The 24,984-nt window shown below is 32.7% G+C and overlaps 1 protein-coding gene across 1 annotated transcript; it reads right to left on the bottom strand.

Annotated features, from left to right (window-relative positions):
• Nucleotides 1–833: 833 nt before the first annotated feature.
• LOC144845172 (uncharacterized) lies at nucleotides 834–24,984 on the bottom strand. Its single transcript, XM_078702336.1, has 3 exons — nucleotides 24,437–24,984; nucleotides 13,909–14,023; nucleotides 834–2,524 (listed from the first exon to the last, which is right to left on the bottom strand). The coding sequence occupies exons 1-3, from the start codon at nucleotides 24,590–24,592 to the stop codon at nucleotides 2,409–2,411; spliced, it is 387 nt and encodes a 128-aa protein (XP_078558462.1). The 5' UTR covers nucleotides 24,593–24,984; the 3' UTR covers nucleotides 834–2,408.

Raw genomic sequence — 24,984 nt, 5'->3', positions numbered from 1 at the left:
ACAAATAGTATAATTGTGTTATTATAAATATAATACAATATTGTGTGTATAAATGTGGATGAGCATTTATTAGATAGTTGGGGGGGGGGGGGGGTTATTATTATTCAAAGTGATGTTTTATTGGGGAGGTATTTTTCAAATAAATATCATCCTAATAATTAATACATTATTTAATTTAAACATCTTTTGAAACTAACTTCGCGACAGAGTGGGATGTTTTGGCCTAAGAAGGAAGGCGTTTTAGACGGCTTGCAACATGGGCAGAGATCCCGGTCCTAACGGGACACAGATAGCCTACAGTTATTCCTGCCAGCTTACTCAATAAAACTCGGCTATCGGGATTTCACTCGATTTTAACAAAATGTCTTATCATCAGATCTCTCTATGTAATTTCATAATACTATTCCCCACAATATGTTCCGATGCTTTATGGCGTATATTTAATTTGATCTTTATTAATTTGCAGTATAATTTTTATTATTTTAGTTGAAATCAGGTAGTTGCAAGGTGAACTCGTGAACTCATCGTGAACCCGGAAATTACTTTGACCGCGTACAATTGAAATTGAGTTGAAAATCTACCGATGAAATCAGAAATTTTGTTTTAAAACTCTGTATAATATCTTCCTAAGATAGAAATATGGAACAATATCGTAATAGTGAAAACTAATGTTATCAAATTTACATGTACATCTGAGATAGATCAGGTAAGCATCCAAGGCAGAGATTTTTCCATTGTGCTCGCCTATGTCAGAATTAACCATAATTTATATATAGATACATACCCGTATGCATATATTTGCGCAAACTACTCCATTTAGTTTTTGACGGGAATCGGATCCGGATCACATTTTAATTTCTGGCGGAGGTCACAACTCTTTTATTGCTCTCGTTGTCATTTTAACAATGTAACAACAATTTTAAGGTAATGGTAGTTCTAAAACAAATAAGCATAAAACATAAAACCATTGCCCACAAATAATTGCATATTATTAAAAAATAAACCTTACATAAGCACATTTTATTGCAACATTATACCTTTATACATTTACCTGTTTAGTGTCACTCATATTCTATTTTGTGATGTCTCACATAGGCAAATATATCTAAAACTTCCTAAAAAAATCATAAAACATAGTTTTCTATAGTACGATTTGATTTCCTTTATTCCGATGCATCGTTAGTTCTAGTAAACATAACACAAGCATTTTCTTCCATAACATTAAGAGTGTTGGCGTGATCTTGTCAAATCTGGCAATGCCACGGGCGAAAGAGCTTCACTTGCAAAATCCAAGTTTGCCAGTTAGTGGATTATTTTTTTCAGAAAGATAAAAATAATTGTTAATGATATTGTTATTATTTATACTATACTGGCTAAATCATAAAACACGTGTATTATCTACTTTTACTTGTATAATTAACTGGGAATAGCACTGCTTCTAGATATATTAGTTTTACACTAAGCGAAAAGCATCTTCTGAACATTTCTAGAGTGTTTTTATAAATACGGCCTCTACGAAATCCAACTTCATGGAAAATAATTTATCATCTACATAAATTAGGCGGTATTGGAAATTTGCGTGTTTTACGGATGTCCATGGTTGCTATAAGGCCTAATCTAAAAACTATAGGCCTAGGCATAATTCAGTCTGTAACCAAATTACATTTTATATGTCTGTATGATAGGCCTACTGTAACCGTCGACGTGACTTCCTGTAGTTTCTCAAAATTCCCATTTCAAAAAAAGAGTCACAGAATCGAATAACATATTTGTTAATAAAATCGAACACAAATAATGAAGAGTTTCGGCAGCATCCTAGTATTACCTTACCACTATTTAACCATTAATATATTAAGTAGGCTACAGTAATCAGAGCGCAGACCCTGTTTAGCACCGTTAATATACATCATGAGTATAATTGCTCAGAGTACTCGTACGATACAAAATTCCACCCAACGGCAAAATAAGGATGATGCAGAATGATCAATTTAAGACCACATAATTACAATTAATGGGCTTTGCAACACCATTGCGTCATTATTAATTAAAGCCAGTACCAAGATAATATTTGCTCTATAATGTCAAATAGGACATAGAATATCACGTATAATTGAAAGTCGCGATTAAATAAGTTAATGGTTAACGTGTAGTATGGTAACAATAATGTAATCAGATATAGATTCCTACATTTAGTCATCGCGGTTATAACACCTGATTATTTGGTAATAAATCATCAATATAATTTGGGATCAATTCAAATCAACATGGTTAACCAATGTATAATCTACTTGTGGAATGTTAATATATTATTATTATTTGAAATTTTATTTAAATGATTTCTTTATTTATGATCTATTGTTATAACACTTGGACACTAAATGTCCAAACCGACCAACACATCCCTTTATTTATGATCTATTGTTATAGCACTTGGACACTAAAGGTCCAAACCGACCAACACATCCCTTTCTTCTATTGAATTTCTTTTTGCTCTTCATCGGTTTTGCTCGCTTTCGTAGTTGTCCTGAAAGAACAAATAGTAACAGTAAAGTATAATTAGCAAATATGGTCATCAATATAATCATAATACTGGTAATAAGCCTAAATCATTTGGTTTGTTCGAATAAAGATCCTTTCCATTCGATTACCTCCATATTTTATGTCATAGTTATACTGTATAATGTTTGTTTAACTAGAGCAATACTAGCCATATTGTAAATCCATCTTACACAGTTTTATAATGTAAAACTTTATTATGCTGTTGCAGCACTAGACAGAGCCCATGCATTTTATTAAAACACAATATGATCAATAATTAATCTCTTTAATAATATTAATAATAAGAATAATAATTCGAGACATACGAGACAATTACAACACGAACACGAACCAAGTAGGTCCAGAAAAGTCAGACGGTTGATTGATTGTATACTCAGAGCATGAGTGCCTATCGGCCGGCTAGCTTATATATTACTGAGCATCATATTATTGGTGTTTGCAATTACTTCATTTGATTATATTGATATTAGATTTAGATGCAGATAAACCTTTATTTTGTAGAGAATGACTTAACTAACTTTGCTTTGTTATTATAATATACAGTTTATTTAAAATAGTTAATGATCAATAAATTAAAATATCAAATTGATCTAGCCTCATAATATATAAATCTGTGTCAAGAACTTAAGTGAATGTCCATCGTTTCGTTTAGTTGGTAATACTGGGTGTTTCAGTCGAACATGCAGAAATCTCTTTCTGGTACAGAAAGAACGTGCCCAGTGTGTACAAAGATGATCAAAATGTGTGTTTATTTTTATATATGAAATTGAGGGTTGTTTTGGTCGCCAATAAAGATGAAAAAATGATTGGAACCTCAGGTTGTTTTATTTATCTGGAAATATTTTTCTTCCATACAAACATGGTTAATCAACCCACATTGTTTTAAGGGGTCTCTTCTTCTTTCATATACTATTGATAAATATTATTAATATCATGCTGTGTCTGTCAGTACTCGATCCAGATATGTTACGTAATAACAAAGTAGAGAGATGGGCCATTAATAGGTGATGATTTGTAGGCCTAATGGTCCAATTAACATGCACATGAACATCTCACAGTTTTGTACAATACTGTACACGATCAAAATGTGATATATAGGTATGTTTAATACTAAGTTTAGAGATTATTCAATGGGAAAGTATAGATATAGCTTGTTTTCATACATATTATGAATCAAACCAGCTACACATTTTAAATCCCTAAAATAATGGTGTTGAAACTTTGGGAAATAATGTATTAGAATGTTCAGATATTAATCACTATTAATAATTTTAAGTAACTGTTGCCAACACAAATTACACGTGACACATAACTACGTGGCAAACAGAAAATCCCATGAGACTTTATTCATGTCAAAGTAAGCACTAAATAAAGTTAATTTTAATAACAAGCCAATAATTATAAATAGATAGCAGGCCACTCCATTCCTTCGTAATTAATCGTTTAAGATGACACAAGGCTACTTATGTTTATAATTATAATTATTAACGAAAATCAATGTAAATGGTCGATAAATAGCCTACATTTATACTGAACTTTGTTGATGTTACAGTGAGTGCATTGGCTCAGCAATGCGGAAAACATCAGTCTGGTTATTATTTTTGTAATGTCTGATTCCATAGAATGTATAGATAGAAGGTAAGTTTAACGAATACAATATCATACTTATCCAAAAATCAAATCAAAAGGATGCTAAACCTGATTTAAACTGCACGGACGCTCCCAATTAAAACTATTTCACGCTTATTATCTATTTTACGGAACAGAAGACGGTGTATGAGAAATAGCAACATTCGAACGTCTTCCGTCCCCTGAAACCAAAGTTTAGCTTTATCCGGATGATTCATTAATCTGAATGGAATAAAATACGCACTGTAGAATAAATATGTTAAATACGCTTTTTGGAATTTAATATGCATATGTATGTCTAATAGCGCAAAGGGCGCCTCTAGCGCTTAACAATCAACAGAAAATTTTATAAAAGAGTGTGGCGAGTTTGGATAGATAGACGCAGTTTGGAAGAAGAGTATTGATATACTGAATTAAACAATGACATATGATTCGTTTCTTTGAGTACACATTTTAAATTTCCAATACAGGTTAAAATACCGAAAAACGTTTACACTTGCCACTGATACTTTAGCACAGATAAAAGTTATACTCTATATGACGTAAACATATTGATTGTTGCTAACAGAAAAAGCAACGGAAGTTATTTATGTCACACTACTCAATACTCGTCCCACGCCAAAATCTATTTGTTGTAAATAATAACGCTGGATTAAACATAACGTTAATTATTATATAACTACTTGAGAAAATTACAGCACCGATATCAGAAAGTTGATCAAGAGATCTTCGACGCCGTCAGTCCGAAAGAATGATGGAATTTTACACCCTAACTCTGTTTGCATAATAGAAGTCTTAACGAACTGAAGGAGTACCGAGAAGATTCCGATAAACCAACTAATATATTCCATAACAATACCCACTACTCTGAATCATCATGATGATGTAAACACGATCTAGAAAAACATCAAGTTTCATGGTCAAAATCTCGGTTTGTTCGTTTAATTTTGATATTATTTTACCGACTATCGTATAAAACCTCGAAAGAAGCCCATAGGCTTCCATTATAGCACTCTTGTTTCGGCTTCTTTTAGTGATGGGCCTCTTTTCGAGTTGTTATGACTATAAAAGCTTGTAGTGGGTTAATATTTTAAAGTATAAATTAAGTAATATACTCAATTCAAAGACCCCAATCCAACCTAAACAATGAATAGTATCCCAACACAATCAAAGATTAAAATCTGGCTGTATCCAGAGTAAACGGAACTCAGATGTTTGGTGGTGTGCAATGGTCTGCAATAGATTTATAACTACGTAGGCGGTCAACATAGTTTATTTAACCAATTTGTTATTTTGATTGGTGGTCGAGTTTTTTTAATCCAACCAATCACAACTATAACTTACGTAAAACAGACATTCAATACTCTACATTCCTCGTGTAAAACTTAATATATTTCTGAACCTTTTATTTCCGTATCTGTTTTGAAGTTATGGAATAATATTATTAATAATTTTAAAAACATCATTTTTGTATTATTCTATATTGTTTTTCAGTAGAAATTAATTATTCAAAGTTATGACTAATATATGGGCATGTTGAAAGTTATGTTATACATTTGTTTATAATTAGACTGGTTGTAAACATATTATGCTATGGTAGTGCTCTCTAGATGGTGAGAATATTTTATTTAATTAACAGCACACTAAAAATTCTACTGCGCATGTAAATTCTAAGTTATTATAATAAGTCAGCGCGCGCCGTAATTTTCAGTAAATATGCCTATAATATCCAATCAGATTGTTTGAAAGCATTCGCGTATACCGAAGGTGTTTAGTATGCACCGATAGAACGCGATCACAGTGTGCGGCAAATTTGTTAGTAAGCAAAGTGTTATTCGTGCCATTTGGTGGCGTCGGGTGTAAGCCGGGCTTTAGGAAGCAAGTTCATTAAAAAAGGCAGTGCTCCAACTTTGGACGCGGAGTAGAACAGTTATGCACAACAAGTTGATTTTCGGACGCGTGCCAAAATTATCAAATGTTTACAAAAAGCTGAACGTACATTAGAGCGCGTTAATTATCACAATTATATAGGTTAGGTAAGGCTAATGCAGAATGACACGTGATTATTTTACCAATCAAAGAATACAGTCAGGTGTGTTACAATGGCTAATTTGACGTGTCTGAGATAAGGATTTGTCGACATGGATGACAACAATGATGCCGTGTAGAGTTTAATTGCTACTAATAATTGTTCCGGACATCATAAATGCCACACATTGCTGCCTCATTTTATGTTTGTTGTTAAATGAAAAACCGACTTACTAATCAACTAGTGGTGTAGTAATGCTGCATAAATAGTAGGCCTATGGGTATGACATCGATATGTCTTGCGCTGTTGTATATATTCAGTATTCAAATTCAAAAACTTTTATTGTTCAATATTCATAAACATAACACAACAAAACAAGTACAGAACAAGTAAACATTTTAAAAATAGGCCTACAATGAGATTGATCAGTGATTAAAAATAATCAAGGATTACCAATGAATCACTGTCCTATCAGATACAGGGGATATTTTGTGAACCAGTTCACCGAGGTAAACCCCTATCAACTAGTCTCGAATAATGAACATGATTCTTTAAAGTAAAATATGTACACTGGACCGTGATGACGGTATTTAGTTTTTATCAGAGAAGAGTTGTTGCACCATGGTAAACGGCGCCCCCGCCTTAACAACTACCGTACTAATACTGATAGGCTACAATCGGAATTAACAAAACAGGCGAACATAATTATAAACACTTGTATTATTTAATGTTAATATTTTATTAACTTGATTATTATAAAAATGTTTTTTTTAGGGGAAAATTACCTTGAAATAAGTAAAGTCTCTGGTTCTACTAAGTTAGATATGATATATTGCTGAACTTTAACTAAATCTATTAAGACACCTATTGCTGACAACATCACGTTCTTTTATGAATTTCCCGCTACTACTAGCCATTTCACTTAAAATGTAAGTCAATTGTTTAATTTGACAGCTTGACAATCTATCCCAAGAGAGACATTATTATGAAAATTCATTTAAAAAACGCATAAGTTTATTATTAATTTATTCATATATGAGGGTTTAAATGTTATCGTCAGTCCCAATTGTAACATTGAGGCTTGCCGATTTATTGCAATGACACTTTAATCCTAATCGCGCGTTTACTCCGAGTAAACAATTTTTTTAATTGTGTACTCCTTCTGAATGATATCGTTCTAATGCGCAGACTATGTATATAAACATTATGTCTAGTGTTTAGTATTCATCAAATATATGAAAAATTCATAGTACGTAGTAAATATTTGCCTATTTCTGTTATTTCTATAAAGGCATTGTATACCAGTCAGATTTTTTTTTTCTCTTTCGTGGGGGTCACCCACATTTATTCATTCCTTTTACAAACATATTTTATATAACATACATACATTTTTATAAAAATATAAAACAATAAAATTCAATATAGTAGCTAAAAAGGCACTATATCTATACATGTACATAAAATTGATGGAGTAAAAGTATGCTTTAAAAACGTACATTTTATGTTTATTGCAAGTTATAGTAAAAGTACGAGTATTTATCATTTAAATTTACTTTATATTAAGAAATGTATTAAAAAGTAGCTGTTTCTTTTATTATATCTTAAATCAGTACTCACAATTTTTATGTTTCTTTATTGACCTTATATTACATCCATTACAAATATATACACCCATACACACATTAAAAGACCTATTTACATTTACGAATCAGTTTAACATAGTTATTATAAACACATTATATGCTACTTTTTATGTTTTGGCCTTGTATAACATTTGTTTCATTCCACTATTTCTAAACCTTAAAGTTCTGTTCTTACTATGTTGGCCATTTACATTGTTTGTTTACTTATATGTTTGACCGTGTGTTTCAGTCTACCCTAATACATTTATTTCTATCATGTATTAGTTTTAGTATAGGCCTAGGTGTTTGTTAGTTTTATAATGTATTGCTTTATTATAGGTATGACCTTATGCTTAGCATTTTCCTATATAGAATTTATCATAGCAGTCAGAATTTAGTAACTCTCAGAATATTGTAAAAGCTGGTTAAGTTTAACCCTTTGAAGACGTGACCCGTATCCCATATGGGGTAATTTACTGTCCCAGGACGAGAGGCCCGTATATGTACGGGTTGACTTTTTGGGGTCACTGAATTGCACTTTTTGAGCATTTGACCTTTGACCTAGTTCAAACAAAAAAAATTCAGTTTTTCGGAAGGCCAAACATTTAACATAACAATAAAACCAACAATTGTTACAGTCATAAAAATGTATTTTGCATTTTTCTTAAACCTATTAAACATACCTTATTTAGGCTCAGTCACTTGGGGTAGAAACCTCGCGTCTTCAAAGGGTTAAGATATTGTAAATTACATTTACTTATTTTACTGACGCGCAAACACAATTCTTAATCACCGCAGCTTTAATATACGGTCTAAATATTGGCATATTTCGAAAACGTTCCATTTTCTTTCCTTCTCTTGATAATGCGCCCTAACCTAAATTACCAACTCCAGACTTTTTTTCTTTTTTTGGAATAAAAAATAACAAATACCCTTTGCTCAGGAATCACAATCCGTAACACAAACAGAAAATTAAATAAAAAGAAATGTTCAATGCACTGACAGATTGTGACTACTTACCGGCATGTTGGAAGTTATGCTATATAAACAAATGAGTTTACGTATATGACAAACATTGTTATGTTGTGGTGCTCTTGAAAAGTTGGTAATGTTTGTGAGGTGTCTGAGATGGGGAACATCTCAGAGAAGAATGAATTCACTCACTCACGGGTTAGACCTCTTGTTTCGAAACGATAAGTCTCTGCCCCCTAAACGCTTGACTGATTTTCGATTGGCCAACTGGCTTCCTCGAATGTTTTGTAACAGACACCAGTCGGAAAAATTAAAAACTTAAAGTAACTGAAATATTGTGTCCACTTCGTCGATCAAACCAATTTTTAAAATTAGATGCTTATTCAAACTTCATATTGGTAAAAACATAGGACTTTTAATGGATCAAAATACAATTTTTAAATAGCAATAAAAACAAATTCAACATATGGTGTACATTGTATGAATTCGTCTAAGCCTAACCGTAGATCACAGTGTCTGACGATAGCTTACCCCGACAAGTGGTAAACAGATTGAGTGTTATGTGAAATGCAATAATATGAGTTTGAATTTTAGAATTAGGTTGTACAGGTAGTTGAAACAGTAATATTGCTGAATTAGAAACGTTACAAAATTCGGCATCACGCTCCAGTTGTTAAAACTTGTCGATAGTGCTGCGCCAGCACTGTGTAAGTGACATCACACCCGAAATTGTTTTTAAATGGGGCCAAAAATAGATAAAGAAATACAATTTTCGGCCTCAATTTAACATTGAATGATTAATGATAGGAAATCTTTCCTCCCTGCAATTTGTAGCTTCGGGTGAGTCGTCAGACAAAATTTACAGAGAATTTTCATAAATTCTTCGATACTCTGTAGTTATTGCTTTTGATTGCTGTGAACATTGCGTCGCGAACAATAAACCTAAGTAATGAGGTCACACCAACATCCTGGTAACGTAATTCATGTACACGAAAACGTTGAATACAAACCAAGGCAAGGTTTAGCTCAGCAGTCGGGCAGCAAAGTGGTTATATGCATTATCATGCATATCACCTTATTGATTTTGTCAAAATCTATTTATTAGGTGCATTTAGAATAAAATGATCACCTATTATTATTGCATACATCTTTCTTCTTATTAATTTCTTCCTGTAGAGATTTTGTGTACCGATTATCTGAAAAACTTCAATCTCAACGGCTTTTAAATGTTCACCATACCTTTATTATAATGAATAATAAGATTTTCAGCGTGATCACTCAACCTAACGTCATCGATGCGCCATTTTTTGAATTCACATATCATCATTCACTATCATATTTTCTGCAACTGCTTGTCATATATCAATTCAATAATTCACTCTACATAAACTTCATGTCATTCAGGACATTATTTGCACATTTAATAAAACAATTTTGCAATAACATTTGATGACAAAAAACAAGAAGATCGACGTTTCGAAACCATCATGGAACCATTTTTAAGACCAAGTGATCGATCACTTGATCTTGAAAATGGTTCCATGATGGTTCCGAAACGTCGATCCTATTGTTTTTTTGTCATTAAATTTTTAGTAAGTAATTAAATAAACAAATTTTAATTTTATCATCAAACAAGCAATAATATTTTATAAGAACAAAACAATAAACATATAACATTTACTTTTTTTCTTCACATGTTAATAAAAAAAATATATAGAAAGACATAATTTAACCGGCAGGGTGGAAATTGCAGCAGATGTGTAAGGGTATTCCCATGCAAAATGCTAGCCGCGAAGTCAACAGCGGACAGGAAGTCACTATAACTTGGCGATGCTCAGTGACCTGCGCTGTTAAAAGACGTTTTAACGGCTAAATGAGCACGTTGGTGCCCGACTGCAGATTATATAAGCGGTATGTAAACAGTCTAAGCGATTAGCCGGCTATAATTCGTGACGTAGCAAGTAGTCTTTATTGCTATACCGCGGTCTAATCTGTAAGCGGTCTTTAAATTATTTAAAGCCTACTCGAGTCTTAAAACAGTCTCAAACCTCTACCTTTTTGTTTCTTATACGTATTATTGATCATGAAAGACAATCAGTTTAAATCAAATAATAATGGTGATTTAATTCTTACATAGGCCTAGAATAGATCTTCTCTTCTTCTTCTAATGAATAATAGGATTTGCATCGACGGTGACATCAAACGATTTTCCAACGCGCTCAATCAAACAAACACGCTCATTGCACTCCGTATCTCTAACCGCGGCCCTCTATCGAACGCAGCGAATCAACTGTTACATTTTTTTAGAACAAAACGTAGCCATGTAGACATCGAGTATGCGCAGTCTGATTGTTCTATTGACATGTCTGCGTCGATGATTAATTGACAACAACAATATATTGCTGAACAATTCTGTTTAATTTCATCACAATCGGACTACGATCGGTAATTTTAAGTAGTTGGTAATATTAATAAAATATGCAATTTTTATATTTGAATTATCATATTGGCCTGCCACCTCCTGTCATTAAAATTGCGTTAATCTATAGAATATTCAATTATGCATTTGACCATGTATGTTGTTACCGTGTCTTGTGGTGTCAAGTACAACCAACGTGTTTTTAATATATGGCTAAGCAGTGGTTTCATAAATCTCCTTAATTATCGATGTGATTGTAGTGCCTGGTGATTGGCTAGTGGTTATGTCATCCACATCACATCCAATCACCGGGCCTAATCGAATGAAAACTGCGATCCCTGATCCGGGATTGGCTGGCTATGTATAGTTGCGATACGTCACCACTCTACTGCGCTCGTTTTGAAAAGTAGACGCAAGGCAAACTTAACCATGAACAAACGAAGCATAAAAGTACCTTGTCTATTACTGTATTATTATTCCCACAAGAAGTAGACAACGGTCTTGATTACACGTTGTAGCTACTACACTTAAAGACCCCTTCCCTACGTTTTTTAGATCTAATTTAAGGTCACAAACTACATTTAATATAAAATAAATACTATATGGTCCTATTGAGATAACTTTTTTCGTCTTTAAACGGTTAACAATGTGAAAAATAATTCGATTCTAGTAATTTTAGCGGCCCGCTATAAATCCCAAAATGCATTTCGCGCGGATTTTTCATTTCGATCGATCGTGAGGCCAAAACAAATGTAAGACTCCTAACTTTTCAGCGAACATTTTTGTTCGTCGCCTTAGCAGCTAGCGCTAAAATTATAAAATATCAATCATGCCACCAAGATAAGAGTGCGCGAAAGCATAGTCAACAAGGTTAAAGGTTGTTGAGCATGTGCAGTAAACAATATATTAGGCATGCAACCGTTTCGTTGTTACAGACGGTTAATTAAACTTTGTTTATTTTGTAACATTATTATTATTATTATTATTTTGTCGGTTACAGTCATGGAGGCTTTGATCTCAAACTGATGCATATCCTTCTATTCCTTAATCCATGGCGTGACCAACATTACCTTAGGCCTATTTGGTATTCTACGCGTAAAGTACACCCTCAACACTGTACAAATACTGTTTAGATCTTAAACATCTATCTTGTACCCACTTCTCTCACACATTTAGCTTTTATCCCCTACGTATAGCGTGTTTAAAACCTAAACGTCGTGTTTATAGCTATGTTGTTTTCCTCCACTCGTTTAGCAGTCAACATGTCACTATTATGTTCAGCCAACATGTTTAGGTACTTGTTTAGCGTTGTGTGCATATGATTTTTACTGTGGCGGAAAAAAGCTCCACACATGAGCTCCACACATGGTAAATTAAACACGTTTAAAACCTAAACGTGTCTTTATATTGTTCCACATACAGACAGACACAAGATACAGATTACATGTTTAGAATTTATTTAGAACCTGAACATGCTATATCTAAACATGTTAAAGGCTAAATATGTGGAAAAGTGGGTACAAAATAGATGTTTAAGATCTAAACACTATTTTTACAGTAAATTTGTTACTGTACGCGGTCTTAGCTAAGACTGTTTTATTGCAATTGGTCTATATGGCTTTAGCAAGACTGTCTATCTGATAAAGCCGGCTTTAATCGGGGAGTCCATCCGTTACGACTGTTTTATAGCAATATAAGAAGACAAAAAAAAACAGGTTTAGAAAATAAGAAAAGAAACACAAAAGTTCCTGAAGAAAGGTATTTATAAAATTATAAAATAATAACGCAGAATATTAAATATATTTTGAATAACAATTGTATAGATGAGTGAATCCAGTCACTGAATTTAAAATGATTAAAGTTTTGGCCTACGGGACGGTAGTGGTCCCATAATATCATGCTCGTTCTCATCCATTTCACTCTTGCGTAAGGAACTCTGATCTTAAATCGACTGTCTACTTAAAGGCCACTTAATCAATAGCCTCGATGTTTATCCCCTGCGAGAGCAACTATACAGTCATTTCAAAATGCCATAGTATAGAGCCACTTTATATTCATTTTTTTTAAATCAAAGAAAACATAGAAGTTTTATAGTATATTCAATTTTTAGATTTTTTTTTCTTTCAAAATGTTAGGATTTTGAATCTTAATTATTAGAATTATGGCCTTTGATGCAAAGTGAATTTCTTAACAAATGGACCGAATATTAAAAGCAACATCGATGAATAATCTAATAATAGAATGCTTTATGATTTTATATTTTCAGGTACACGTGTGGTGATAGTCGGAGCCTTTTAATATGATATTTCATACAATGGAATTAATAGAATTGAGCTGTTGTTACACCAGTCGGCGCTTTGACATTTATAATAACTTTAATGATATTGAGTAGGCCTAGTTTTACAATTGACATTTCAATAATATTTTGTGATTTATCTTCGCTATAATAGCAATTATATCATGGTATGCTACATCCATTTTATTCCTTTTCATTTTATATTACTATGTTCAATGATTTGGCTTGATGAGCAAACAGCTATATATAGTATACACATACAAATACAACACGATAATAATATTTAAAATACCACACCCACTCAACCCCCCCCCCCTCCCTCCTAAAAAACAGCCCCCACACACATATAAACAAACAAATACAATTAATATTAAGCCATTACCTGTTCGCCTTGATGTTGCTGTTAATTCACGTTGAACGTAACCTCTTTGTTCATTTATCAAATACTGTTCTTCTCTATTGTTTTGGTCTGGTCGACTTCTTAGAAAATCTAAAACCTTTTGGAATAAAAAAAGTGTATAATAAATATATCTGTTTTATTATTTGGACAACATCAGAAAATAGCACAATATACTCGTTTTCTGTTTAAAAATGGTACAGCAGACTGATAATCAAAAGTGTCATTATCTATAGTTTAACATTTTCATGGACGAATTTTCTAAATCTAGGCCAAAATTAAAGACCCCTTCCCTGCAATTTTGGACGTTTTTTGGAAAATAATACATATATATCACTTCAAAAACATTAAACCATGTCATTCCTTGTCTTAAATGTACGTTTTATGGTAAATTATGATAAAAAGTGAGAAACAATGCACTACCTAAGTAGCTCGCGGCGATCGACCTCTCGTGGACGGTCTTAGGCCTAGCCTAGCTAGGCTTAGTTTTGTAGGCCTAGCTGGTAAACATCGGTAACGTACGAACATCGTACGCTAGCTATATACCTAGCCTGACGTTGTATAGTTGCTGCATTAATTGTCTTTCTATTTTTGCCAGACTCCGTTGATACAAATTGGGGAAAACCCGGTATTTTCGCTGAAAAGTTAGGAGTCTTCCATTTGTTTTTGCCTCACGATCGATCGAAAAGTGGGCGAATTACAGGTGAAAAGCAAAAATATCAATCCGCGCGCAATGCATTTTGGGATTTATAGCGGGCCGCTATAATTATTAGAATCGACTTATTTTTCACATTTTTAACTGTTTAAAGACGAAAAAAGTTATCGCAATAGGACCATATAGTATTATTTTTACATTAAATATAGTTTGTGATCTTAAATTAGATCTAAAAAACGTAGGGAAGGGGGCTTTAAATATATGCCATTAAGATGAAAAAGACGAGTATTCAAAATGCATAATGTATACGTACACATATTAATTACTATTAATGTTTTAAATCACCTTTACCCAATTACCGTAATAACCATTATGTAGGTCTATCTTAGATACGATAAATCGAGATCCATAATAATGTCTAATGATCCAACGTTGGAATAGCATATTATATTCCAATTAAGCTTTTTATATTAAATTAAGAAGAAAATCTACAGATACCTCGTCTATCCAAAGTAGCAGAGCTTACGAGCAACACTAGCCCTTCATAAGTGTATATACTTTTTTTCGCAAGAGGCGTTATTATTTATCAGTCACTGGGCACCACTGAGGACTACCGTATATATTCCGATTTTGTATACTCTCAGAAAAAGGTGTATCATTTACATAAGAGGGTAGCCGTTTTTAGTGATAATGCTTTCTACTGTAGGATGCATTTGTTACTTTAAAATAAAATGAAATACGTCATAAGTAGCCACAACGCGATTTGAAAATGTAAAATTCGAATTTGAGACATTGATAACCGCTGTTTATGTTGCAGCTAAAACAGGCGCCACTGTAATAGGCTAAACGGCCTCTTTGCTAATTACGTTCATTTTAAGTAATTATTTGACATTGATTCAGTTTCTAGCAGCGCGTTATTCGTTTTTCTCCTCTTAGATGAAACAGGTCCATACTGCTGAACTTATCTGTAAAAAAGACTAACTTTCAAAATAACACTGTACTATTGAGTGGTACAAATAATCCATATATAAATTTACGTAAGGGCAAAATTCGGTAAATCGCGCGTTACATCTATAATTTTTACTCGATGGTATATAAAGTTGGTTCATACTTTCGGTACTGATTTTAACCACCTGATGTAAACCTGTTTACTAATCAAATTGAGTTAGATAATTAGTTATTGACAACTAAAACGAATTTAGGTTCAACGATTTGCCCCAAATAAGGCTGTTTTCCGATCGCTTCGCTTCGCATTTACCTATCTCCTTCTACAATAATTGTTTTTAATGGATGGAAACCGGTCAAACAGCTCGAGTACAGCATCATAATGTTGAAGACAGACCAAATTTCTTAATATATATATAAATTTACGTAAAAATTCGATAAATCGCGCGTTAATTCTAGAATTTTTACTCGATGGTAGGCCTATATAAAGTTGGTTCCGGCGTTCGGTACTGATTTTAACCACCTAACCCTCTTTACTAATTAGGTTGAATTAGATAATTGTTATTGACGATTAAAACGAATTTAGGTTCAACGATTTGCTCTAAATAGGGATTTTTTCCAATCGTGGTATAGCCTACACTGTCTAATGGATGTCAATGCTGAAAAATGCCCGCACACAAACGAGGATGCGTCGAATTTACCTATCTCCTTCTACGATAACTGTTTTTAATAGCTGAAAACCGGTTAAACAGCTCGAGTACAGCATCATAATGTTGAAGACAAACCAACTTTCTTTAAAATTACTATTTTGATAGATTGAATATTACGTTTATATAAACGTAATCCTTGTCGATGAATGGAACATTCAAATCTCTCAGTCTCTCAGTCACCATAATTATTTGGTATTACACATTAGGTAAATTTATGGGCCCTTTGAGGATAAACTTAAAACCTACATTTTAATAGTATTGCAAACGTAAGTAATATAAGTAGTGTATAGAACAAATTTTGACAATAAATAGCATTTTTTGTCACCATTTGAATCGCAAATTTCTTACCGTGAGTGTGAGTATTGTTAGATACATAAAAACATATACAAATAAACTTTATTATAGAAGTTGCTTATCAACGTTTATTAATTAATAATTAAAAGAATTATAAAAACGTGAACCGTTCCTTTCTGCTGCAATACTCACACAGGTAATCATCAGTAAATAATGTTACTCTTTTTTCCAATTAATATTATGAAAGACAATAATTATTTAGACCAAATAACAGGATATGGAGATGAAGTGTTGTAATAACACACTTGTCTGATTTGATACAAAAACACGTGTCTATAAACTTGAAACCGTTGTAACTTGGTGACACTCGATGATCTACATTTCAATTATAATGACTATTATAATCACTGTCTTGCTGGCTATTTTTCTGTAACAAATATTCTTATTGTAACGACGCTAGCACTATTTTACTTTAACAATATGACAATATTCTGACTGTAACAATACTAGAATGTTCTTACTGTAACACTAGCCATAATCTTAAGGCAATATTTTACTGTAACAATATTTGCATGATTTACTATTATTGTCGTTCATATTATTCTGAAACTACCGAAAATGGAAACCTTCATTAGTAAAATAATAACAATTTTCTTTAGAAGGACAATTGGAGTTTAAATATGATGCAGGTGTTCTCTCTATGGTAATACGTATTCTCTCACTAAAATACCACCCTCTTCATAATGAATACACTTTTCTTTATCCAAAACTTATCCGTCGACTCGAAGTCGTATCAAACAATCGTTCCACACTCTACTGTTAGGCCTACTTAATAAATATGTTGTAAGATAATTACTCATGGAGAGATCTGGATCATAAAATAATGTATTTACTTTCTAAATCTGGATCTTGTTTATTATATATGCCTTTATTTTTTAACCTTTTTTTCTTCTGCAGACAAACAAAGATTTTCCGATTCTGTAATCAGACCAATAAAGATGGAATTTAATTGAAATTAATCCTTCATTATCCACTTATAATAAGTAAAATATAATCTAATATTAGAACAAAGATATTATACTGAATGAGTCATGCATTTAAAAAGTGTGTGGAAATAATAATGGTGTCGGAGTTTGTTCCGTCAATTATTTTACACGTTATTGAAAGTTGTGGTATATCTAATTAAAGAACATAGGAAGAGGGTTTATACAACTGGGTACATAGCATATTATTAGTCTACAATATCAAAATATAGAAAAGTTTACATATTATACCGTACCGTACAGGATCAATACAGGTGCGATAACAGAAAGGAGACTGTTAATGAACATTTCAAATAACATTAATAAGCCGAAAATAAGATGTCCTCTGAACCTTTACATCATTAAAATATTACTAGTCGTATGACTTTGTTATGGTAATCAAAATATATGAGAGCTCATCAAATCAATCATATGGTTTCTTTGCGTTGATTTAGTGTCCGGATATGCGCTATTTCAATAATATATTGCTATGTGGATTAAACAGCATCAATTCTTTACCGTTTAGTGTACATTAGTTAGCAAAGTGAAAAACATGTTTGAATAAATTCTACATCAGCCAACAATAAAAGAAGTTAATTGCAGGTTATGACATTCGTTTCTCTCACCCTAAAATTTCAAAGATTGTGGCGGAATTGTCTCTAAATGTTTTTTTTCCAACATATATTTACATTATTGGAAACCCTTTCCTAAACAAGTTCCTATCTAGTGATTTTGTTTTTTGTAGGTTCATCCCGCTTTTATTTCTTTAAAACAACATTGATGACTTTAAAAGTACACAATAATAGGCCTATAGACTAGATTTACACATTTAGGTTTTCTTGTTATTTTCTTAACATTATAAAAAGTACATTAACACAAAAAAAAACATAAATAAAAAAAAGCAAATGATATGGGTATCAGTGGCTGGATCTCAAAAAACAAATCAAAACGATAGTAACGATTAGTAGGCTAAAACAGCCGGAAAGAAGTTGCCGAGCTTTCGGGTAACATTAACCCTTCCTCAGTGCAAAAAAGTCCCAAAACATAATACCTGTATAATTATGTAATACATTCAAATGTGTATTATAGCATTTGATATACAGTGATGAGTTTAGGCTACATACAAAAAAAATTGTAGGCCTACCGGCTTAAAAATTTCGATATTTCATTTTCGTTTGATTTGTAGGCCTATATTCAATTAACTCCAATACAGTGGTTTTTTACTACCTCATACCAAAATACCTTGATACAAAACAATGACAATTTTAAACAAGTTAATGAAATAAAGATAGTAACATGCTTACCAAATTTAGAGTGCCTTTGTGTTTAGAACGCCGATTAATAGGGAGGTTTCGCAACCTTACGAATACGAATATGATAACGAAAACGGATACGTCACACTTTTTATCTATTTTGCACATTTTGCATTGAATCAAATGAAAATAAATATAATTATAGAGAATTTATTGAAAGTAAATTACTAAAAATGCCAGGTCAGTTTTGATAAATAGCAGTTTTTAAGGTCCTCATTCGCTATGTTAAGCTAGCCAAGGAAGCCAAGCAACACGTACCTGCGCTTCGTTCAAATTTACCGCAGTCATAATATGATTTTCGACGGCGCCCTCAATATTTCGTTGCCATGCAAAAACAGATTTTTACTGGCTTACGAAAACGAATACGTTTGTGTGACGTACACGTTATCGTTATCCTATTCGTATTATTGCGAAACCTTCCTAATATCGGCCCCTAAATCAACGGTTTCCAGTTTATTCGTTTAATGAGTTTAACTGTGAACATCATTACCTTAGATAAATTCAAAAGCGTCTTGCTTACATAAAATATTGAAAGATAATGTTTTCAATAATGACACTTTTTATAATAATATTTTATTCTGTTATCTTATTTTCAAGAGATCGGAAACTATGCAACTGCGACCGGACACAGGTCCAGATAATTATGATTTTCCGACAGGTGGCAAGACGTGCTAAGCAGCTGAAATGGATGCAATCAAATACCACAACATCAAATCTAAACTATTGGTGGTTTATCTGTATAAAAGCAATTGTCTTGTAAGGATATTATTCCATCATACAGATTTTTAACTTAACGTAAAGAGATCTAAATTGAAATTACGGTAACATGAATAATGATTATTTTAATTACGGGATCTTCCTTCCCAGAATAATTATGATTAAAGCTGTTCTTACCAACGTTAACAGTGTTTTATTATTTATGCATTATGTTTAAACCATAGACCTACCATGTTTAAACAAAAGCTTTCATTTAAAATCTACTATGAACATTTCTAAACAGTCTTCGGCCATTAACAAAATGTAAGTAAAGTTTTATGTGGCAGTGATTAGATGAACACATCATAGCAGATTGATGGTTAGTGCGTGAGCTCATGACTAAACAATATAATAGTTCATTATAAGCTCAGGAAACTGTTGAATGTGAAAGTGCTGAATTCATCTTAATTTACAGTATAATTTTTATATAAGATATACCTAATGCCAATATTTAAAGACTTGAGCAATAGTAATATCAAGATGAATATTCATGAATAGCTACTTTGTCAGTGTGACACTGAAGAGAAGAATAATATTTGATGCACGCGCAGTTCATATGGCATTAGTTCATTATGGTATTTTAAAGATGTATTGTCCATCTGAAAAAATAATTATTGAATTGTTATCAATAATTGTTATTAATAATTGTTTGTTCTGGGAAATCTGGGAAAAAAAGTGTTTCTCAACTGATTTGTGTTATAGTCAAATTGGCTGCCAGTCAATGGATTTTTTGTTGAATTTAACTATTTATTTTGTCATTTTATAAGTGAAACATTATTTTTTAGTTTTTTGTCTACGGAAGTGATTAACTAATTAATTCATTAAAACTACAAAATAACCTATTCAAAGTCTGATTTTATTAATCTTCATGTTTTTGGGGACAATATATCTTTAATGAGTGCGTGTGTATTAACTTGGATCAAACTGTAGTGTGTATAAAGTGATATTTTATTTAGTCAATACTTTCTTTCAAATGTGCCGAAATTGAAAGGCCGGTTACTTGACTAATTTTAAACCATTCAGACGTCCTTGTAAACTGACTAGCGGTAATTAGGATTAACAAAATAATGATCATAAGTCGAGCAAACTGGAACAATTAATATATTTTTAACTTTTACATCTAAAAGGGCAGCCAAGTTCAATTGGTGTTGAAATGTAAATGCCTCCTTTATAAAATCCAGATAATATATTGCAGTCTTCATTTGGTCTTTTATATTTTAGAAAAATTACACGCCAAAGGTCTTTCGGCAGTTACCATAAGGTAGGCCTACATAAAAATATATTGTCTGATGGGCTGAAAACAAATCTGTTTGTCCCATTATTAAAATATAAATGCTATAATAATATCAATCACTTTGTTTTCGTTTGATTACGTGTATGTTTATCCAAGCCTCCGGCAACCTATCAATTAGGCATATGCAGTTAGGTTTGAAGTCATCTGAGGTGTATTTTGCAGGAATATTTCGAGCAAATTTTGAATATTGTTTATGATGGAGCTAGCCTACCTTCTAGCAAGCATATTTATTCCATCATCATGGTTCGCTGTAACAGCAGCAGGGAATACAGTACATGGTCAATCCGTACCCATGCCAACGCATAGCCAAATAATTAGGTACGAGTTTGCATGGGTACGAGTTGGTTTGGGTACGGGTTAGCCAACTGGGTACGAGTTGACAAATTATTTGGGTACGAGTTGACCAATTATTTGGGTACGAGTTAGCCAAGTTGGGTACGACTTGGCATGGGTAGGCTATGGGTTGACCAGCACACACAGCAGGATGCGCAGATTTGCAGCGAAAGTATTGTGCCTGAGTTTCAAAACAAAGAGTAGGCCTAGACAAATATTATACAATTATGATTGTATTAAATTAAAGATAACGTTTATTGTGTAAAATATTTCCTTTAAAAAATATCTAAAGCTAACAATAGGTCTAAATACCTGAAAAAAAAAAATCTCAACGTAATTATATATTCATAGTAGAGGTCGGTGATTGGCTGGTTCTTACGTATAATGCAACGTTACTCCCGAAAGTTGACTTCAATCCAACTTTCGGGAGTGTCGTAACAATTGCGAGAAAAACATCCAAAATGTATAAAACCATCGGTTTCCTGTAAATGCGTGATAAATCGTCGTAACAAACGTATCAGACGTTAGCGGTTTCCTGTTTAACAGTCATACGGCCGCGATACTACCGTCAGACACGTCGTTTTTACGTAACAATCTACTCGACTGGTTTCCTGTAAAAACCCACTTTCTTACGAGAAATCGTCGTAGTCGTAACAAAACTGGTGTTCTTACGTCCTTCGAAACCAGGCTTAAATCATACGAAGATGCGTTGTACCCGGCTGCACGAATCTTGGTTTCAAATTAGGCATTATAAGTAAATAAGTAATATAGATCTGAGTCTCTTCTTGCCCATATATTTCATCCCTCCACTAAGTTTTATGGAAATCGTTCATTTTCTTCGGCATCCGTTTCTCTATGGAATGCGTTGCCTATTGAAATCCGTCAGGCTACTTCCACCAGTGTCTTCAAATCTCTCCTCAAAACCCACCTTTTTAATTTGTAATTTTTCAAAATTGTCTGTCTTTGTAAAGCGCATTGAGGCTTTCAGCATAATGCGCTATATCAAGTACCAGTTATTATTATTATTATTATATAACAACAATAAATTATGATACGAGAAATCGGACGGGCAATGAGCTAATTAGGCCTAGGAGGGGATGGGTAATGGTTTTAAATATACACTATTATAATTGTAGGCATATTATAGGGTAGCTTTCCTCAGAAATGGGTGTAGCTTAGGCTTAGTGTGGTAAAAGTGCGAACGACCGGAGTAAATTACGCCCTCGTTCCGTTTTATTTTGTATTATTTATTTATTTTTATTCATTTCGGCAATAAACATAAAATAATAATTACAAAAAATTTGAAATATATATATATATGAAGTACAAGACACGAAGCCGAGGAGAGATAAAAGCATTAAACAAAACGCTGTCACCGGTAAGGTGTGTCTCTCCAACTATAGAAACATTCACACAAAATATTAATTAATTAAAATATTTAAATATAATATTTCTACTAGCCATAATATAGACATATAATAACATGGTATAATCGAATATAATATGTTTTTAATTCGGGTTCACTGTTACGTAGTGTTTTTCAAAAAAAGTCTTTCGCAGACAAACCACTTACGTTCTTTAAGTAAACGTACGTGTTTTGTACGACAGTGCATTGTATTCATTTACTATATTTAAAGTGTCTTGGTAATTGGAGTGAAGTTGATTGAATCAATAGGTCTGTATAACAACAACAAAAACAGCCCATCTATTGCTGACGTAACGCGTCATACATTCACCCAAGATAAGTACTAAATGAATTTCTATTTAACGCCTTTGTGTAGTGTTAAAATTAATTACTTAACACTTGCGTCTAAAAATAACCATATAAATGTTAAACCATAACGTAAAAAGACAATTTTTCGAATGAAAATATATATACTATAATTATTTATCGCTATAAAAACAAACTACAATTGTAATTTTGTAACTCGAGATTGCGCATGCGTTTAGATAGTAGGCTACTGGTACGTGAATTACGTGCAAATTGTTTTTTCCATTGATTATTATTATTTATATCATCATATCAAGGGCCTATAAGTATAAGTACACATATCGAAACTCACGAAATCCATGAATGGAAAACCCGACCTGTTTCCCATCGTATAATAATGTTTTGATTAGAATGACACCAGCTGCTCCCCTCTGTCAGATCGCGTGGGTTTTAACAGCCATACCCCTTACTGGCATAATTACAGTATCATGTAACTTGATAATACCGCTGTTTATCTATTCAAACATGCTTAAAAACTTGGAAAGCTTAAGTGTCAGTGTTAGTCATTTAAGCCTTAAAATCGATTTGTACATAAAACACATGTGTACTCGATATGCGATATTAATTTGCCAATAAAAGTTATAATATTTGAGTATTACAACTACTGTATGCGATATTAAACTATCATTAACTTTTAATCATTAGCGAATAAATTCGTATTGTCACAATTGTGATATTGTAATTAACACAGTACATTGCTGTCACGCTTGTAGACATACAGTGATAACATTAATTTGTTATTTACGTTATTAGAAAATAGAATGTTAGCATTTTGAACAACAATGATAGTCATAAATAATCGTTTCTCAATATGAGTGTTGATGCGTGGCATTACGCGCACTGAACATGGCGCGCGGGTCACACTTTGATGAAACAAATAAGTTCTTTAATTACCAACGTAGCCAACCATATACTTACTACGAACAATGTATGTCCAAGTCACACATTGTTTTAACATTATGAAAAATGCATCATTGTAGAAAAAGACAAAAAAAGAATTCACATGCACTAAATTGCATATGAAATGAAAACAATATCGATATTACAACCTTACTATTACAAATATTTCCTGGCCAAATATTTCATAGGCTACTTTAAATGTTGGTAAAATTTATCCTACCAAACACCCGATTCCCTGTGCTGTATTTCCACATACTATCTATTTCCGAAGTATCATAGGAATATTTGGTAATACAGCATCACATTGGGTGCTTGTATCATGTAAGGTTAGGTTAAGGGTTAGATTACTCTAGATACATGTGAAACACATGTGATGTTGTATTACCAAATATTCCTATGATACTTCGGAAATAGATACAGTACCGAGAATTGACTGTACCAAGTAATTCTAGTAGTACTTTTCTGCACTGGTCTTGTCAGGAAAACCAACATTTATATTTAGGTTAAAAAGGTTGCCTACCTGTTTTGTTAATAAGCTAACATGTCTATTCCAATCTGAACTCGCATCAACAAAATAATCCGCCGTCTCGGAAGAAGGGTCTTGTAGGACAAACGCTTGGTGCGTGTTGAAAAAGTAAATTAAAAAAAGAGAAAGAACTAAGAATTGTCTATTCATTTTGCTATTGGTTAAATAAATGGCCGAGTTAACAGATAGACTGCGCTTATAATTGTCCAGTTGATGTTTTATAACTGCTACAAAAGATTCAAAAGAAAATATCTCAGTAATTAGAGATACAGCGTCATAATTAACATGTATACACTAATAGAACTATATATTCCCATTACTTTTGGATCTACAATGCAATCGAATATGTATGTATAGTGACGTGCTGGTCGATAAGTGACGAAAACCCACCCGGCAAAAGTATAGGTGGGTTGGACGAGCGGTTAGAGCACTCGGCGGCAGTGAGACACGATATTATTGATTGCGACTGCGTGTGTTGACGAATAAGATGAAATGTGACCAAATGAAAATGCTCTTGTAAACAACACTATTTGGTAGTACGT

Source organism: Antedon bifida, chromosome 1 (assembly GCF_963402885.1).
Source record: "Antedon bifida chromosome 1, ecAntBifi1.1, whole genome shotgun sequence".
Classification (NCBI taxonomy): Eukaryota; Metazoa; Echinodermata; class Crinoidea; order Comatulida; family Antedonidae; genus Antedon; species Antedon bifida.
The sequence above is the reverse complement of the archived record's forward strand: the minus strand, read 5'-3'. Positions and strand labels throughout refer to the sequence as shown.

Bases quoted from the DNA above. Each gene is read 5' to 3' on its own strand.
- LOC144845172 (XM_078702336.1), bottom strand. From the start codon at position 24,592: ATGAATAGACAATTCTTAGTTCTTTCTCTTTTTTTAATTTACTTTTTC. The intron at 14,024-24,436 runs GTAGGCAACCTT...TTATTCCAAAAG, and splicing joins TTAGCTTATTAACAAAACAG to GTTTTAGATTTTCTAAGAAG. The intron at 2,525-13,908 runs GTAATGGCTTAA...TTGTTCTTTCAG, and splicing joins AGCAACATCAAGGCGAACAG to GACAACTACGAAAGCGAGCA.